Raw genomic sequence first — 17278 nt, forward strand, 5'->3', positions numbered from 1 at the left:
AGCCAAAGCGGCAGCAAAATGGGAGTTAACTGGAGCTCCGGGTGGCCACTCCCAGCGGAGGTCTGGCCGGTGACTGGGCTCCAGGGACTGAAATACTGAGCTGGTCCCTCTCAGTTGGTGCTGGACAGGCTGGCGGAGGGTGGGTATCAGCCACGCTTGTCCTGGGGCTTCTCCTGCCCAGGAGGGAACCAGAGCACATCCTTCTCCCGGGCTGCCAATCCAGCGTCCTTCACCAGTGCAGCAGCTGCCTGCATAGACAGTAGCCGCAGTCAGGCATCGGTCAGTGTGGAAAGCCGCAATCGCTGTCTCCAGGCCGGTAAGCACTGGGGGTGATGGATCGCAGGGGCGGCTAATGCAGACAGGTCCATTCAGACATGGATCGTGTCATCAGCACTCCTGCAGGTGGACGGTACTGCCGGCGGCCGGTAGCCCTTTAAATAGCACAGCCGTAAGAGCCACACCTGGGCCGCTCAGCTGCTAACCTTCTAGCCCTCCTGGCCTGCAGGGGCACCCTCCCTCACCACATTCCTCCCAAAGGTGACCCAAGCATGTGCTGCCTCTAGTGGGAAGGATGAATTACTGCATGCTAAAAGAATTTCCTTGCCCTGCTGGTTCTTACGTATCGTAACAATACCGTGGTTGCCTTTGACCTGGTGGACGCAAGGATCAGAGATGCAGTCTCCTTCGTACAGACAAACTGCAGGCAAAAATGTCCTACAGCCCAGGGGGATTTCAGGTGGGCAGGTCACCCCTTAGACGAGCATATGCGTTTTTCTTTTCTATGGTAAAAGAAAAATCATTGTAGTTCATTTCATCCCAAAGACTCTATCTTCACAACCAGGAGAGAGAGGCTGTCAGATTCCAGAACAAAGGAGATGCCCATTGCTAGAGGACTGTTGACTACATTTCTCTCTCTGTAATTAATGAGGAAATTGCTCCTGGAAACCCCTTGGGGACCAGGGTGTGAATCTGGAACAGGATTTTGACCTAGCACAGACATTCACTCTTGCTCCGGGGATGAGGGTTTGACCACATGAACATGGTCACATGCGCTCCTCAAACCAGTTTAGACGAGCCGGGCTTTAAAGTGGACAAGACTGTGACAGGCAGGGCACAGACTGAAAATAGCTCATGATCCTGTATTGATGGAGTGGTTCATCCTGGAAGAGCCCGGAGCGCCGCTTTGGAATTGTACCGTACACTGCACTCTGAGCCTGGGCTGTCACTCCAGTTTGAGCCCCAGCCCCTTTTCTGTCCACACACAAATCAGTCTGACTCGGGTCAGCAAGCGCTCTGGATCCTGGTCCTAGGGTCCTGCTGCGCGGGTGGGTCAGAGTCTACGGTTCTGTGACCCGCCGAGAGCTGAGGCCAGGCTGCAGGACTTGGCTCTGGCTCTCCGACAGCCTGGCGTTTGGGGATTGTAACACACTGCAGGCCCCGGTGTTACCTCTCTGCCTCAGCACGAGGGAGCTTCGCTGGAGATATGACTGTGGGTCAGCTTCCTGCCACGCCAGCCTGTCTTCCTCCTCAGCAATCTGGTCCAGACGGCGGCACTGGCAGACCAGGCCATGCTAGAGCGTATTCGGGTTGATTCATTCGTGTGTTAGTATAGATCAAAGTACCGGCGAGCTGTATAACGGTGTATGGGGTGTGTGAACTTCATGAAAACAAATGGGACGTTATTTGTGCTGTTTCCACGTCTCTGTTCCTGTTAGAATGCAATACCGAACATTCACGTTGCGTGTACCCTGTAACTAAACAACCCTTCCAAGACATCTTGGGAAATGCTAATGACAGACTTAAGGACTTTAACAGCAAATGCTGATTTCAAAGCAAGTGGCCATTATGTGTGATGTTGGAGGTCAAAAGATTAAGTGCCTTCCTCACTCCCCGTCATCGAAGGAAAAGCCCAGTGGGTAGAGAGACGGTCAGCTTGCCTTCTCTCAGAAGAAGATATAAGAATGGATTCAAAGAAAGAGCCTTCCTCTCTGGACTGTCTGGACTCTTACAAGGAAAGGTACCAGATGCAAAGCAGAGATCCCCAGAGACCATCCGGGTACCCTGAAAAGACTTTGGGGAACTGGCAGTTTATTACATCACTGCCACCATTTGGAATTACAAGCTGTGGCTCACTTGTTTCCCTGCTTTAACCTCTCAATAATTTTCAATCTTTTTTCTTAGCTAATAAATCTTAAGTTAATTTAATTTAGTTAATTTAATAAATCTTTAGTTAATTTACTATAGGTTTATTTTCCTGCTAGTGTTGTCTATGGTGTAAGATCTGGAGTACTGATTGATCTGGGGTAAGTGACTGGTCTCTTGAGGCTGGGAGAAACTTGAGGTGGTGTGATTTTTGGTGCATCACAAAGTCCAAAGAGAAAGGGAGGACTTGTGGCACCTTAGAGACTAACCAATTTATTTGAGCATAAGCTTTCGTGAGCTACAGCTCACTTCATCCGATGCATAAGTAATGGCAAAGTTCTTGGTTCAGGCTTGTAGCAGTGACAGAATAAACTGCAGGTTCAAATCAAGTCTCTGGAGTCCATCCACAGCTGGGATGGGTCATCAGTCCTTTCTTCAATGCTTCAGTGTTTAGCAAAGTTCCTCCAGAGGTAAGAAGCAGGACTGAAGAAAGGACTGATGACCCATCCCAGCTGTGGATGGACTCCAGAGACTTGATTTGAACCTGCAGTTTATTCTGTCACTGCTACAAGCCTGAACCAAGAACTTTGCCATTACTTATGCATCCGATGAAGTGAGCTGTAGCTCACGAAAGCTTATGCTCAAATAAATTGGTTAGTCTCTAAGGTGCCACAAGTCCTCCTTTTCTTTTTGCGAATACAGACTAACACGGCTGTTACTCTGAAACCTGTCACAAAGTCCAGTTTGTCTGGATGGCCAGATAGACTGGAGAGTGTAAGGGGACGGGCTGTGACTCCATGGTAAGCCTGGTAGAGTGACCCAGGAGTTCACATTTGTTACTGGCTTGGTGAAATCTAATTACAGAACACAGGGCCGGTTAGGGGTGTCTGCCCTGTGTTCTGACAATCTGCCCTGAGGTCGGCACTCCCGGTCGCGAGCCGCTCCAGACAGCGTGACAGAGACGTTACCTGCCTTAACCGCGCTGAGCAGAGACATTCAGGGAACTCCAGCCTGAGCTGCTCAGAGATGTCTCTCTGCAATGCACAGCCTCTGTCATTCTGCGTTCGCAGATGATCTTACATTTGTTGCTCCTTTAGGAGTCACGGCACCGCCGCTGATTAATTTAACTGCTGTCTGACAAACACCCTTCTTTCCCAGCAGGAGTGGGGTTATAGTAAAAGTGAAACACGTTTATTAAACAAAAAGTCTCTGGGTTAGGTGATGCCAAGTACAAGGAGTGACAACAGGAAGGGTTACAAGCAAAGAAAAGCCGGCTTCTAAGACTAAAACCCCAATGTAATCAGCTCGAGTTCTTGGTCAAGACGGTTTCCCAGCTTCCAGCGCCTTCTCCAGCGTGACTGGCTTTTCCAGCCAGGACCCATCCTTCCTGCTTCAAAATGCTGCTTTATTTGTGTTCCCGCAGGAGAGGGATAATGCAAATGTCTTTTTGCCCCCTTATGTGACCCCAAAGTCTCTATATCAAGAGCCAGGAAGGTTTCCTGCTGTTGTTTGCTTCCTGGAGACTTCCTATGGCCCCCTGTCGATTCGTATGTAAATGGAGCTTCCAGTGTTTTGATTCCACCCTGCTTAATTTACGCTGGAGACCTGGGGACAGATCTGCCTGCCCTCCTGTCTCCCTTTGGTTGGTCACAGACTTTAAAGCATAATATCAATGTAGGGTTCATACAGACATTTCACAGTGAGACGGATCACCAGCGTGTCACCTGCTTCCAGAAAAGCCCTCACTCTATCCACTGTGACAGTACAGGAATATTGGATGCAATCAGTTGATTCAAGTGCTCGTTGGTTGGGGTTCAGGCCCCCTGCTTTTTCCACTGTTGAAATTCAAATCTGGGTTTGTGGATGAATTCCAGCCCCAAGCAGGGCAAGGTTCAGCCTTGGTGATGCATTTGGCCCTGTCTCTAGTGCTCGTTTCTGAGACTAAACTTGTTAGCCCAATTCCAGCCAGAGAAACAAGTGCCATTGGCCTATGTGGAGTGCCACCCACTCACCCCGCTCGGCCCTGGTTCCCGGCGGGTCAGGTGCTAGCTCTGAGCACTCTGGCACTGCCAGGGGTGCCAGTCAGAGTGCCTGTCTCCCAGGCCGGGGCAGGCTGTCTCCATCCCATCCCTGGTGGCTAGGGGAGCCTGCGCCTGATTCTCCAGCAGCTCTCCTTGGAGCGCCATCTGTGCCCGGGTTGGCTCAGAGCTGTGCCTTCTGCTCTTGTGCTTCCAGAGATGCCGTCCTCAAGCAGAAGCAGGTGGGATGCAATGGGCTGCCCCAGTCAGAGCTCCAGGGCAAACCGATGGGCAGCCTGGCGGCACCTTTGCCTCCTGATAAGCAAGGTAGGAAGAGGCCGGGGTGGGACAACGTGGGGGTGGGGGTGGGGGAGCAGGAGTCCTCGTGTCTCATCCTCTGCATTTCTGATGGACTAGTGCTCAGTTACTGCAGTGATACGTGCGGGGAACAGAGAGATCGATCAACAGCTCTGCCGTGGGGTACGAGGGAGAGACAGACCACGAAGCACATGGGATAGGTCAATGGATGGAGAGGAGGGAACATGGGGTGGATGCGGGGATGGATGGATGGAGAGAGGGGAACATGGGGTGGATGGGCGGATGGATGTGGGATGGATGAGGGGGGCTACATGGGATGGATGGAGGGAGGGAAGGAGGAATAGAGAGGGGGATACATGGGTTGGATGAATAGGTGGAGGGGGGTACATGGGATGGATGAATGGATAGAGAAATGGAGAGCAGGGTACATGGGATGGATGGATAGATAATGGGGTGTATGTGTTGGATGAATGGTGAGCAGGGTATATGGGATGGATGGATGAATGGATGGAGTGGAGGTTACATGGGAGGGAGGGATGGATGGATGGATGGATGGATGGATGGATGGAAAGGACCGTACATGAGGTGGATGGATGGATAGCTACCCATCTGTGGTATCTCACCAGAGATCACAAAGTCTGCAAATGCCAGCATGTGTCCCCATCCTGTTTCCCCTATTATCGCCCTAGTTTTGCATCTCCTCCGCACTGGGCTGACTTTGCTGTCTTGCTTTGCAGTGTTGATAAACCCGCTGGTGGACAAGGACTCGGGGGAGGTGGTCGCTGTCATCCTGGTAAGTGAATGGGAGCTAGTGTGAAGGGGAGAAAGCTGGAAGGGGGAAGATCAGAGGAACTGGGCAGCCAAGACATAGCCTGGGTCCAGCCTTTGTATACAGAGATGTCTGTGCTAAAGGATCGCACAGCCCTTCGAGACAGGTCCCACAACCCCCGACCGGCCCCCCCATACGACGCAGGAACCTACGCAGTGGAATGCAGCATCTGCTTAGCCCCACACAGCACCAATACGCTGGCTTCTCTCAGCCCGGCGACCGTGGCCCCGCCACGTGCTCCCTGGGCTTTAGCTCAGGTGGAAAGGGAGGGTGTTTTGCTGCCCTGGGTCCTGGGCCTGTCCCTGCAGGGGACTGACAGGCACTTCTCCTTGTGGCCGTCAGCTGCAGAAAGGGCTTGGATCTGATCGGTGCATGGGATGTGCCCACCGCGGGGCCCTGGGGGTGGCAGGGCGAGGGCAGCCTCCATACATGGGTGCCCAGGATTGACCCCTGCCACGGCTGTGTCCTCACATGGGTGCCCCCGGCTGAGGGGCAGATCTCACAAGTCTGGCCATATAAAGCGTTGATTCCTGAGGGGTACATGGGGTGGATGGCTTCTCTGGGCTGCCCGGAGCATCCTTCATGGCTGCCGCTGCTCCCCGTTACCTTTAACAGTGACCAGCCCGGGGCGGCCCGGTGGAAACCCAGGCCTAGCGGACGCGGGAATGGAAGCTCGCTGGCTCCCTCTATAGGTGAAGCCGGAGAATTGAGGGCGCCTTGCTCCCAGGCCCCCAGCGGCATGTGCTGCTCGCTGGCTCCCCCTGCGGGAGAAGGGGTAGAACTGCGGAGGGCGGCCAGTCATTTTTCTTCTGTGAAATGGAACCCCGGGGCCACACCGGTGCCTGGCCGTGACCGGACAGATCAGCCCCCTGCTGGGTTAGGAACAGTCAGCGTGAATGCACTGCCCCTTGCTGAGATGAGTCAAGGTAAAGCTAAGCCCATCAGCTATCCCTGGACCTCCGTCCTCAGCAGGGAGCACTCAGCATGGGCCCCTACCTGCTCCACTCCCCACGGGGCCACAGAGCCAGGTACTGGCTAATGCCCGTGTCTCCGCTGCCCCCTCGGGGGTGCACCGGGCACTAAACTGCAGCTGGAGATGGGAGGTGAGTGTATTTGGAACAGAGGGCCGGGGTTCGATTCCTGCTTATGTCTGTGGAGTCCCGCCTGGCCGCAGGGCCGTTCTGGATCGGAAGCTGCTCCGTTCAGCGTGAACTGCTCCCATACAGTCAGCACGCACAGTGTAGCGCAGGGAGCTGCGGGCTGGCTGGCTGGTAGAGGGAGCGCGGCAACCGGCGGCTCCTGGGGTGATAGCAATTAGCCATGTGCCAGGCAGGCTGTTGCGATGGGCCCGGAGGGGGCCGAGAGCCTGGCAGGAGCGAGCTCTTCTGAACGCTTGCGTTGAAGTGGATTCCTCCCAGTCAGAGGCGCACGGGAAGGGAGCAGCGAGGTGAAATGCAAGGTTAACAAAGAGCCCTGTCTGCCTCTTGGGACATACCTCCTGGGCCTGGCCCTGGAAAGGCTCTGACGCCATTGGGGAGCACGGCTTCTGCTAATCAGCCCAAGGAGCAGGGAGAGAGGATGGTTTAAGTGGATTAAGGAGGAAGACGAGCAGCAAGAGATTGTCTCCAGTGCTTATTAAAAAGGAATTAAGATGATTAATGAGCACTGACCTTTCACAAACTCACGCGTTGGCCCCGTCGCTGGGGAGCACTCCCAGCCCTGGCAGGAGAGCCCCACCACTGTTCACGTACACGTGTGTTCACGTACGTGCCGCGGGCTCGCACAGATGTGACATGTTCACTCTCTCTGCCGTGCGGCCCCTCTGTGCACGTAGCAGATGCGCGAGGCGGGCCCGCTCCCAGCGATGGTAGGCTCCCGCGGGTTTTTCACAGGCCCGAGGCAAACACGTGGGCCCACCTATGTGACGTACACATATGCCCTTTCCCACACGCGATCCAGGCTGTTCAGTTCAGGGGGACTTTGCTGGCATGACACGCGAGACAAGCGTTGCCAGAGTGTCGAAAAGAGACAAATGGCTGACACAGGCTGGAGAGGGCCTACCTGGGGGCTGATCCCAGTTCGCAGAGTCCATTCCTGGCATGATGGTCGGGCACAGGCGAGTTTTAAGACAGAGTTCTATAGATTTCAGACCAGCATTATACGACAGGGCTGCCTGCAGTAGCAGGGGACCTGGGAGGTCCTGGGCCGCCCTATGCCCATTGCACAAAGCCATCCCTGCGTGGCACACTTGCGCCCTTTCACATATGTAAATCCCTTCCCCTCTGTCCATCCTCAGCCCCCTTCTCCCTCCTTCCTGTCCCCACCTCCCAAGTGGCAGAGTTCAGATCTAGCCCCAAAGAGGCTGCAGGTGCAGCTCCACGGGGCTCCGTCCAATTTCGGCTCCCAGGGGCAGGTCCTGGGTCATGTCCCTGGTCTGTCCAGCTCCATTCACGCCATGGGCACTATGGAAATACAGTCACTGCACTCGGCGGCCTGCCCTGGGCTAAAAGAGCTGAGCCAGTTTCACTCAGCTGATCTGATGTAAAACCCTAATGGAGACACTCTTAAAAGGCTGTCTAAGGGCTTGATGCTGGTGCCCAGCCCTGTAAAACAGCAACAGGGACACAGACGCCAATGAGTCTTCAGCTCTTCTTCCACCTCGGAGTCAGAGCTCGGCCTGGGATATTTGCTCAGTGTCTTTCCCCCACTATGTCCAGCACCCTTCCGGAGACTCCAGGGGAGGGAAGCTCCATGGGAAGATCTGCCAATCCGACGACTCTCACGCTGCGTCTCCTCTCGAACAGCTCACGCTCTAATTCACTCATGCCACTTCCCAGTGGCAGCAAGCCCCCCCTGAGAGCAGGTGATTCCGTTAGCTAATGACTGATTTAGGAGAGCAAAGAGCCCATCCACTCGCTGGTGTTGCCTGATTTCTCGGAGCCGAGCGGGGAAGCGGAGCCCTCGCTGCTTCCCATGGAAAGCGCCTGGCACCCGTTCAGCTCCTTAGAACAACGAAGTGTAAGGAGCCTCTCCGTGCCGTTCTTGGATGCCGTTTTGGCCCAACTTGTCAATGTTGTCAGCCTCCAAGCAGTTGCTAAGAGCAAAGCACTAATTAATTGGAGACCGTAACGAGCTAGGAGCGACACACACACCAATCTGAAAGAGCGGGACAGGGGATTGGAATCGAGAAGCAAAGAAAATACCCACCGCCTCTCTGTGTGTGTGACGCCATCTGTCTGCCACGCACATGCCTATGTTCTGTCACACACGCGTGCATGGCAGACAGATGGTGGTACACAGACAGACAGACACACACAGGGGTACCTGTTCTAACGCACACGTGCTCCAACACACGAGTGCGAGTTCTACACACGCAGCTTGGCCCACAGATGGGTTCCAGCTGCAAAGGGAGCACTGACCCCCAAATCCCTCTGAGTCTGGGGACTTGAGAGCTGAGGACTGCGGCTGGCTGCCTCGGGCACGCTGCAGGGCAGGCAGGAGTGGAAGCTATCTCCTCTCTGTCTCTCTGGCAGTGCACCTGGCATCTCTTTTCAGGTGTGCCAGTGATTGTCATTTCTTGGGTGCCTAGTGTGAGCGATGTGCGGCGAAGTGGGGCAGCTGGTGGGTGGCTGAGAGCCGCTACTGTGAATTGGAGGAAGAGAGCTCATGAACCCGAGCGGTTCTTCCCGGGAGCCAGGGAATACGTGATCACAAGAGACACATGGTGCAAAACTGTTGACGCACGCACTGCACTCTTGTGATCTCGCCATGCACACAAACACACCCACACATCCATGTTCTGCCACCCGTCATGTATTGGGGTGAATTTACGTCTTGGCCCGGCTGCAGCGGCCGGCATGGGGAGCTCTGAGCCGGTTGACAAACCCCCTTTCTAGGTCAGAGCAGGATCCTGGCCCTGAGGTGCGGGAGCCAAGCAGCGCCTCGCTGACTGACGCCCGGCGGGACTCTCCGTTTGTTTTTCTGGCCTTGGGGGCAAGCGAATCTGGGTTGCTTTGGAAAGGTTTTTGCTGATCAATTAGTCCCCAAGTGCTGCCTTTCTCCAGCACCATTTCCCCACAGATCCCAAGTGCTCTCCGAACACTGGTGAGTTAGCGGCAGGGAGGCGTTATGAGACCCAGCGTCTAGGCCCATCCTGGTGCCTTTGCGTAACGCAGGTGTCTCCAGCAGCCCACCTGCGCCCGAGGGTGGAGTCCATTGAATGACACCGGGGTCCGACCACACCACCACCCGCAGCCTTTCCCGCAGGGCAGGGGTGGGTCCTGAGCGGGTGCGAATCGACCTCACCACAAGAGCTCTCACCCAAGGGGACCCGCTCTTCCGTAATGGGCGGCCACACGGAGACTGGCTTAAGCTCTCCTGCATGGCGAGGGGGCTGCTCTGAATAGGTCCCAGCCAGCTCTTGCACGACCCAGTCGCTGCTACAGCGAGGCCAGGCACATACCTCCTGTCCCCTGCTCTGCCCCAAGGGCAGACTTAACCCTTTTGCCTCCACTGGGCAGTAATGCAAACTACAGGAGGGAAACTGAGGCACGCATAGGCATCATAAAAATGTTACAGAAGTTACCACTTCATCTGCCGGCTCCAGCTGCTGATCCAGAGCCCATTGGGGTCAAAGGAAAGCGCCCCCTTTGGGTCAAGCTCCAGGGCTGCTTTTCCCCAACGAAGCATTGCTCTCTTGTTGTGCAGCTGCTCTGCTGGCTGTCGCCCCCTAGGGGTTGGAAAGAGGAGCTGGAAATGGCAGGCGGAGCGGTTCAAGCTCACCCCCTGGCTGCGCCATCCGCTGTCCTAATCCAGCACGGTCTGGACAAGCCAGGGTGGACGGAGCGCTAGTCTCGGCCCAGCTGCCTGGCTGGGCGAAGTGACACTTCCGGCCGTGGCTGATGAAGCCTGAGCCCATCTGCACTGCTGCCGGAGTTGCTGGACGTCTGAAGTCAGCGCAGTGAGACCAGCTATTGCAGAGTTACGGGCCTGGGCCTGCGGCCAGTGGTGCCGGCTTTGCAGCTGCAAACTCCATGGGTTTCCTTGGAGTTCCTCCCGATTCCCACCTGTGTGAGCGAGAGTCAAACAAGGCCCTGGGGTTGATTGAGACAGCCTGGGTGTCAATATAGCAGTTGGTTCCCAGAGAAAAACCCTTCTTCAGAGCGACTGCAATGTGGCACCGGGCTGGGAGTCAGGCTTGCTAAATTCAGGACTCCTGGATGCCATTCCCCGCTCTGTCACCGACGCCCGGAGAGACTGAGGGCAGCCGCTTCCCTGCTCCCTGCCTCAGTTTCCCCAACTGTCGGGTGAGGATAGAAACACTGACCTACCTCCTGGGCCAGCTGGGAGGCTTAACGCATTGGTGTCCGTAAAGGCCTTTGAGACCTGTGTGCAGAAGGAGCTGGGAAGGTGCAAGCTAGACTTGTCAGTGCTGTTATCAATGCTCATTAATGTCCCAGCTTAAAGGACCGGCCCAGAGGTGGCTTTTTAATTTGCTCGGTGTAGTCTGGCTGACAGCAGCCTGGCTGGCTGGACCGTTCCCGGTCTGATGGCCGCTAGCTGTGGGCAAATGCCGTAAGTACAGTTGGTTTGAGCAGCCAGCGCTTATCCAGGTGGCTGCAGGCTACTAGCTGGAGGCTAGAGATGGCCCCACGGTTCAGGGGTGTTTGGAAGTGGGCTCACGGCTCTCCGGAGAACAGGGTGATGTCTCCGGTGCTCCCTGCTCTCCCGTGGCCTGCCGGCAGCAGGGCCGAGCTAGAGGCACAGGTGGGTTATCTGGACCCCATGGTGTCCCTGCTGGACCTGCAGCACGGGGATGCTAAGGGTGCGAGAGAGGCCGAGGGCAGCCAGCAGAGCAGGGCTCTGGCGGGAGAGTCGGCTGCGCTCTGGGCGGGATGGTGCTCTGGGAAAGGGCCAGCTGGTCGGGTGGTGCGCGCCAGAGCGCTCCTGGGACATCAGCCAGGCTGCTCCGCTTTATGCCCGCTGAGACTCTGGCCCTGAGATTGTCGTGGCCTGGGGCAAAGCCCTGGCTCCTTGGAAGTGCCTGGCAAAAGGCGTGTTGATTTCGTCAGGGCTTCACGGGGGGCCCATTGTCTCTGCCCCTGCTCGCCCTGCAGCCCACCCTGAATTCCCAGACCCCCCTCCTCTTGGCCAGGAGGCAGCTGACGGGCACACCGTGCCTGCCAGCAGGGGGTGCAGCTCTGCACGTCCATTTCTGTGGCTTTCTTGTTGCCTGTTTGTTTGCCCCGTGCAGGTATTCCCTGACGGCTGCGTGGCATGGGACTGGCAGAGCTAGGTTGCCACAGGCCTCAGCAGATCGGGGGGCGGGAGAGGGACTGGCAAGACGGGGGGCTGCTGGTCAGCCGTGAGAACCATCCCCAGCGCTGGGGGCGGGGAGACCGGGGTTGGCGGGGGTGCCCGTGCCCTCACTGTCTTGCCTTGCCCCACCAGGTGCACTGTGGGCGGCTGAGCGAGTCGGACGAGCAGAACCTGCGGGCGCTGGAGAAGCACGTGAGTAACGCCGGGGCTCCCTGGCCTGCACCTCCCCCAGCACCTGGCGGTGCCCCCGCTGGATGGGGCTACAAGCCATCTCTGTCGGCCAGGGGGCCCAGGAGCTCAGTCACACTCCTGCCCAGGGCCCCCGCTGCCCCGCTCCCTGGGGCAGCCTGCCTCAGCGTCAGCCACAGGGGACTCCTGCGTTGGCGCTCAGTCCTTACCCTAGGTGCCAGAGGGGGAATGGCCTGGCGGCTTGCCCTGGGGGAGGCTGTAGGGGGTGATGGCAGGTTGGGGGATAAAGAGACTCAGTGACCCTTCCCCCATAGTGTGCAGGGGAACTGTGTGTGTGCACGCATCTCCAGGGGATCTGGTGTGTGAACGCGCGTGCAGGGGATCCGTGTATGTGTGTGTGTGCAAGCGCATCTTCAGGGGATCTCTGTGCGTGTGTATGCGTGTGTGCAGGGGATTGTGTGTGTGCTTCTACAGGGGATTTGTGTGTGTGTGTGCATGTGTGACGAAGCGGGACTGTTCTTAACAGTTCCTCTGAATCGTGTGGGGGTGCCTCAGTTTCCCCTGTGCAGTTCTTAAGTATCTAGGTGGTGGGATAAGGGTGTATAATCATTGCAGAGTCCTAGAGGGCAGGTATGTGCAGGGGTCTGGACACAGAGAATGGCCGACACCCTGTTTCCTGGCAACTGATGGCCTGGGCCCTTCCCCCTGCAAGGTGAGAGCTAAAGGGGTTGGAGAACAAAGGAATCAGGTGACCTCCTGGCCTGGGAAAGGGACAAAGCCCAGAGGAGGGGGGGGGCTGGAGGGAGTTTCAGTTTGGGGCTGGCTGGGACATGGAGTGAAGGGCAGACGTGGTTGTCTGGCTCACTGCCCCCCAAAATGGACCCAGCTGAGGGGTCCTGTTCTCTGCACCTGCAAGCTCTGTGTTAGACCATGTTCCTGTCGTCTAATAAACCTCTGTTTTACTGGCTGACTGAGAATCCCGTCTGACTGCGGAGTTGGCAGGCAGGACCCTCTGGCTTCTCCAGGACCCCGCCTGGGCGGACTCGCTGTGGGAAGTGCACGGAGGGGCAGAGGATGCCGAATGCTCCGAGGTCAGACCCAGGAAGGTGGAAGCTGTGTGAGCTGTGTGTCCTGCAGACAGTCTGCTCACAGAAAGGCAACTTCCCCAGAGTCCTGCCTGGCTTCATAGGGAGCAGTTCCAGAGCATCGCCCAGGGACTCCGTGACAGTGTGCGGGTGTGTGCAGGGGATCTCTGTGTGCGTGTGCAGGGGATCTGTGTGCGTGCGTGTATGCACAGGGTATTTGTGTGTGTGTGTGCATGCATGTGCAGGGAATCTCTGTGTGTGTGTGGGCACAGGGGATGTGTGTGTGTGTGTATGTGTGCACATGTGCGGAGGATCTGTGTGTGTCTGCATGGGCGCAGGGGATGTGCATGTGTGTGTGTGTGTGCAGAGGACCTGTGTGTCTGTGTGTCTGTGTGTGTGTGTGCAGGGGATGTGTGTGTCTGTGTTTGTGTGCACATATGCAGAGGATCTGTGTGTGTCTGCATGGGCGCAGGGGATGTGTGTGTGGGCGCAGGGGATCTGTGTGTGTGTGTAGGAGATCTCCACATGTGTGTAGGGGAGGTGTGTTTTGGGTGTGCAAGGGATTTCTATGAGCAGGTACGCAAAGGGGATCTGCATTGGTGGGAGCGGGGACCTGCTGGGGTGGGATCGGTGCATACACACATTCGCTGGTGTCTGTCTGCAGGAGGGGGCCTCCCTTTCCATTTGCTACCCCTGGATTAGAAGGCCTCCCTTTGCTGTGACCAGAATGAGTGTCATCCGCGGTGGGAATGAGAAATAGCCAAGCCATGGCAGGGTGCCGCTGGGGTTGGCCTGGAAATTTCACCCGCTAGACAGCTTGGCAGGGAGCTCTTGGCTCCTTCCTCTGCCTGATAGTGGCGCTGCCCCCTGCTGGTCACAGCAGCAAAGCCAGGTCCAGAGTGAGCATGATTGTCCCCCCCAGTCTGAACCATTTGTCAGTGATGACTTACCAAGGGGTTCGGTGGACTCTCCATTCCTGGCCATGTTTAAATCAAGACGGGATGATTCTCTAGGTCTGCTCTGGGAATTATTGGGGGCAGTTCTCTGGCCTGTCTTAGGCAAGATCCCACAGGTCCCTTCTGGCTCTGGAACCTAGGAGCCCTGGGGGCGTCCAGCTCCCTGGCTCAGCGCCCATCTCCGCGGCGAAGGCTTGATTCGGAGTTTGCTCCTGTGGCTCTCCCAGGCGCAAGCGTGGCAGGTGGACGAGGCCTGGCTGCGTCTCACAGAGCCCTGTTCCCCAGCCGCACTGCCAGCCATCCCAACCTGTCGGGGTTCGCCTCACACCAGGGAAGGGATCCAGCTGCCCGGGACATATGAATTGACATGCAAAGGGGAAGCCTGGAGCCGCAGGGTTTTCTGAGTCACTGAGTGGACCAGACAGACGGCAGCTGGGGAATGGCCAGGAGCCAGTTCTTGCGCCCACCTGCTGACGTCACAGTGATGAGACGGGCCTGATCCAAAACGCGCTGACGTCAGTGGGACCTTTGCCACTGATTTTGCTGGGCTAATACTATCCTGCTGCACTAGCCCAGACGGGCTCTGCCGAGTGAGTCTCCAACCCTACCTGGCCTCTGCCGAAACCTCCCTGTAGCATGGCTCACCGCTGGGAAGGGAGGGGACGCTGCCTCGGGAATAGAAAAGGGGAGCCACTAGAAGCTCCTACGTGGTTTCACCACTTCAGTGCAGAGCGAGGAGCAACACCTGCCCTGGGATGGATAAGCTGCGAGTTTGTCGAGGGCTTTAGGACCCGCAGGACAGAAGGTCCCATGTATATGGAAGATATATTCTTTATAACAGTCCCTTGCCCTTCTCTATGCCCTCCTGGCACTTCAACGGCATCGGGTCAGTAAGTTAGTAGATGCCCCAGCTGCGATCGGGTCAGCTCGTGCTAGGTTCCGCACAGACACAGTGTGAGAGATGGGCCCTGCCCCGTGCAGCTTGCAGCTTAAAACAGACACGGGCACCAAAGAGTGAGAGGAAGGAGACATTAGTGTCCCCGAAAGCACAGAGAGATGAAGGGACGGGGGTTTTTAAAGCCTCCCTTCTGCTGACCAGGCCGGTTTTTGATCTTTTCCCCAATTATTTCTGACGAAACCTGAAAACCAAAACAGTTTTTGTTTCCCTGCCCCCTTCCCCTCTATTGTCAGTGTTAAAAGGGACAAAGGGGAAGGAAGTGGGGGGAGGGACCGGAAAATGGGCTGAGAACAAACAACGGTGAAATTAACGTGGTCACACACGTTCTGGAATAAAGGACAAAGGGCTCTTTTTGGAGCCTGCGGAGCGAAACTAATGGTGAAGTTTTATGAAGAAAGCTGGAGCCCTTTGCAGCCGGCTTGGCTGCGGGCAGTGACTGCCCTCCAGCCGGGTGGCACGGGCATGGGCACTGGGAGTGGCATGGGCTGAGCTCGGCCCCTGCGCAGTTCCTAGTGGCCACGGTGGGTGGCGACACGGCGTGTAGGGAGACACCAGGTTTTTCCAGCCTTCTTTCTGACGGAGGTTTCCCCACGATCGAGGAGCCGGGGCCGAGCACCAGAGAAAAGTCAGCTCTCGGCAAGACTTCCCCAGAGCGGGACTCTGAATGCCGCACATCACCAGCTGTTTGCCCGTGGTGTCGCGGCTAGCTCTCGGGCTAGTGGGAGAAAAGCAGCCCCGTTCGTTCAGGAGCCAAAGCCCCAGCCACTCCCCGGGGAACCAGGATAATAGGAAAATCAATACGGTCTTGTCCGGGCAATTAAGGCGGCTGAGTGAGTGCTGGAGAGACCCGGCAAGATTCAATACACTCCGTGTGCAGGGCACGACTGAATAGAGCTAGCCGGAACGGGGAGTTTGGCTAGATCTGGTGTCTCTGTGCACTGCTGCCCTCTGCTGCATCGACAGGGAACTGCTCCGTTACATGTCATCTGAGCCCTCCCCGCAATCTTTAATGCACTCTCCTCACACGCCCTCGGGGGCAGGGCAGTGAGCCGCTTTGTACAGAGGGGGAACTGAGGCACAGGGAGGCTAAGTGACTTGCCCAAGGTCCCACAGCGTGTCCATATCAGAGCAAGGAATAGAACCCACATTTCCTCCTCTGTTGGGCAAATCTCTGGGCCCCTGCTCCCCCTCTGCTAGAATGGGAATAATGAGCCTGCCTTTGTCTGTTTAGCTTGTGAGCTCTCCCGGGCAGGGCCCGTGCTGTATCTAGCTAGCTGCTGACAGCGCCCCAGTGTGTGTCTGTCTGCTGTTTTCTGCACCATCGGCTGGCTGAGAAGAGAAACTCAAAGGGCCGGTGCCTGTTTCTTCACTGGGCTCCTTTTTCCCAGCCGGCAAATTCCTCTGCAGTTCTGAGTACCCAGCTGCACTGTGAGAGTAGCTTTACAGGGCCAGTCAGCCAGGCTGCGACCCGCGTTTCTTACCAGCTGATTCTTCTCCCCCAATCTTGCTCAATTCACCAGCCATCTCCAGCTTGTTTCCACGCTTATTACCATGATGCAAATTCCACCTCCACCGTTCCTCGTGCCTAACCCAGGAGATCCCCTGCACCCCTGGGCACAACGGAGGCCTAACGCCTGTAACTATGTGCTTCCTATTGTAACTTCTTCCTACCCTCCACACTGCCGCATTGCCACAGCCAATCTTCAAGGATCTCCCTCCTGGTACTGACTTATGGCAAGATGCGACTCCATACGGTGAGCCCTGGAGGATCATTTTAATCCTCGACTCGGTGTTGTTGCTGAGCATCGCAGGTCCTATTCCCGTGTACGGATGCCTCACAAGGCCACCGACCTCTGTGTAGCCGCCTCACCTGAGTCAAGAGCAACCTGTGAATTTGCCACTTGCTCAGAGGAAACGACCAGGGGTCAGACCGTCAGGGAGACGACCAGTTCCAAGGATCCGGAACGACGCCTCATGATAAAACGCCTCGCCTTGGAGAACACCAGAGAAACCGCCCGACGGGTAGAAAGCGCCACCCACAGGGCTATGTCACCCTATGAGGCACCGGCTGTCTCCCAGCCTGTGGAGGCGAATGCAGTCCGATACAAGACTGCAGCCTAAGTCCATAGGTGCCGACTCTATGGGTGCTCTGGGGCTGCAGCACCCATGGAAAAGAAGCAGCGGGTGCTCAGCACCCACCGGCAGCCCGGCTGATCAGCTCCTCCCCCTCCCACCCAGCGCCTCCTGCCTGCTGCAGATCAGCTGTTCGGTGGCATGCCGGAGACGCTGGGGGAGGGGAAGGAGTGAGGGTGAGGCGCACTCCAGGAAGGGGGCAGAACGGGGGCAGGAAGAGGCGGGGGGAGGCAGGAAGAGGTGGGGTAGGGTTGGGGCCTTAGGGGAAGTGGGGGAGTGGGGGCGGGGCCTGGGGCGGAGCAGGGGTTGAGCACCCCCGGGGGGAAACGAGG

General features: G+C 56.8%; 1 protein-coding gene across 3 annotated transcripts in view; it reads left to right on the forward strand.

Moving 5' to 3' along the window:
- Positions 1 to 17278, forward strand: part of PDE2A (phosphodiesterase 2A) — a 373086-nt gene that overhangs the window by 293457 nt on the left and 62351 nt on the right. For all 3 annotated transcript variants that reach the window (XR_012639805.1, XM_074954538.1, XM_074954551.1), the window contains 3 exons: positions 4378 to 4487; positions 5216 to 5271; positions 11758 to 11817. Coding sequence is in view for 2 of the 3 variants with exons in the window: in XM_074954538.1 (XP_074810639.1) it covers positions 4378 to 4487; positions 5216 to 5271; positions 11758 to 11817 (226 nt within the window). In the remaining variant the exon portion in view is untranslated. The remainder of the gene's footprint in view (positions 1 to 4377; positions 4488 to 5215; positions 5272 to 11757; positions 11818 to 17278) is intronic.

Source organism: Natator depressus, chromosome 1, assembly GCF_965152275.1.
Source record: "Natator depressus isolate rNatDep1 chromosome 1, rNatDep2.hap1, whole genome shotgun sequence".
NCBI classification, from domain to species: Eukaryota; Metazoa; Chordata; order Testudines; family Cheloniidae; genus Natator; species Natator depressus.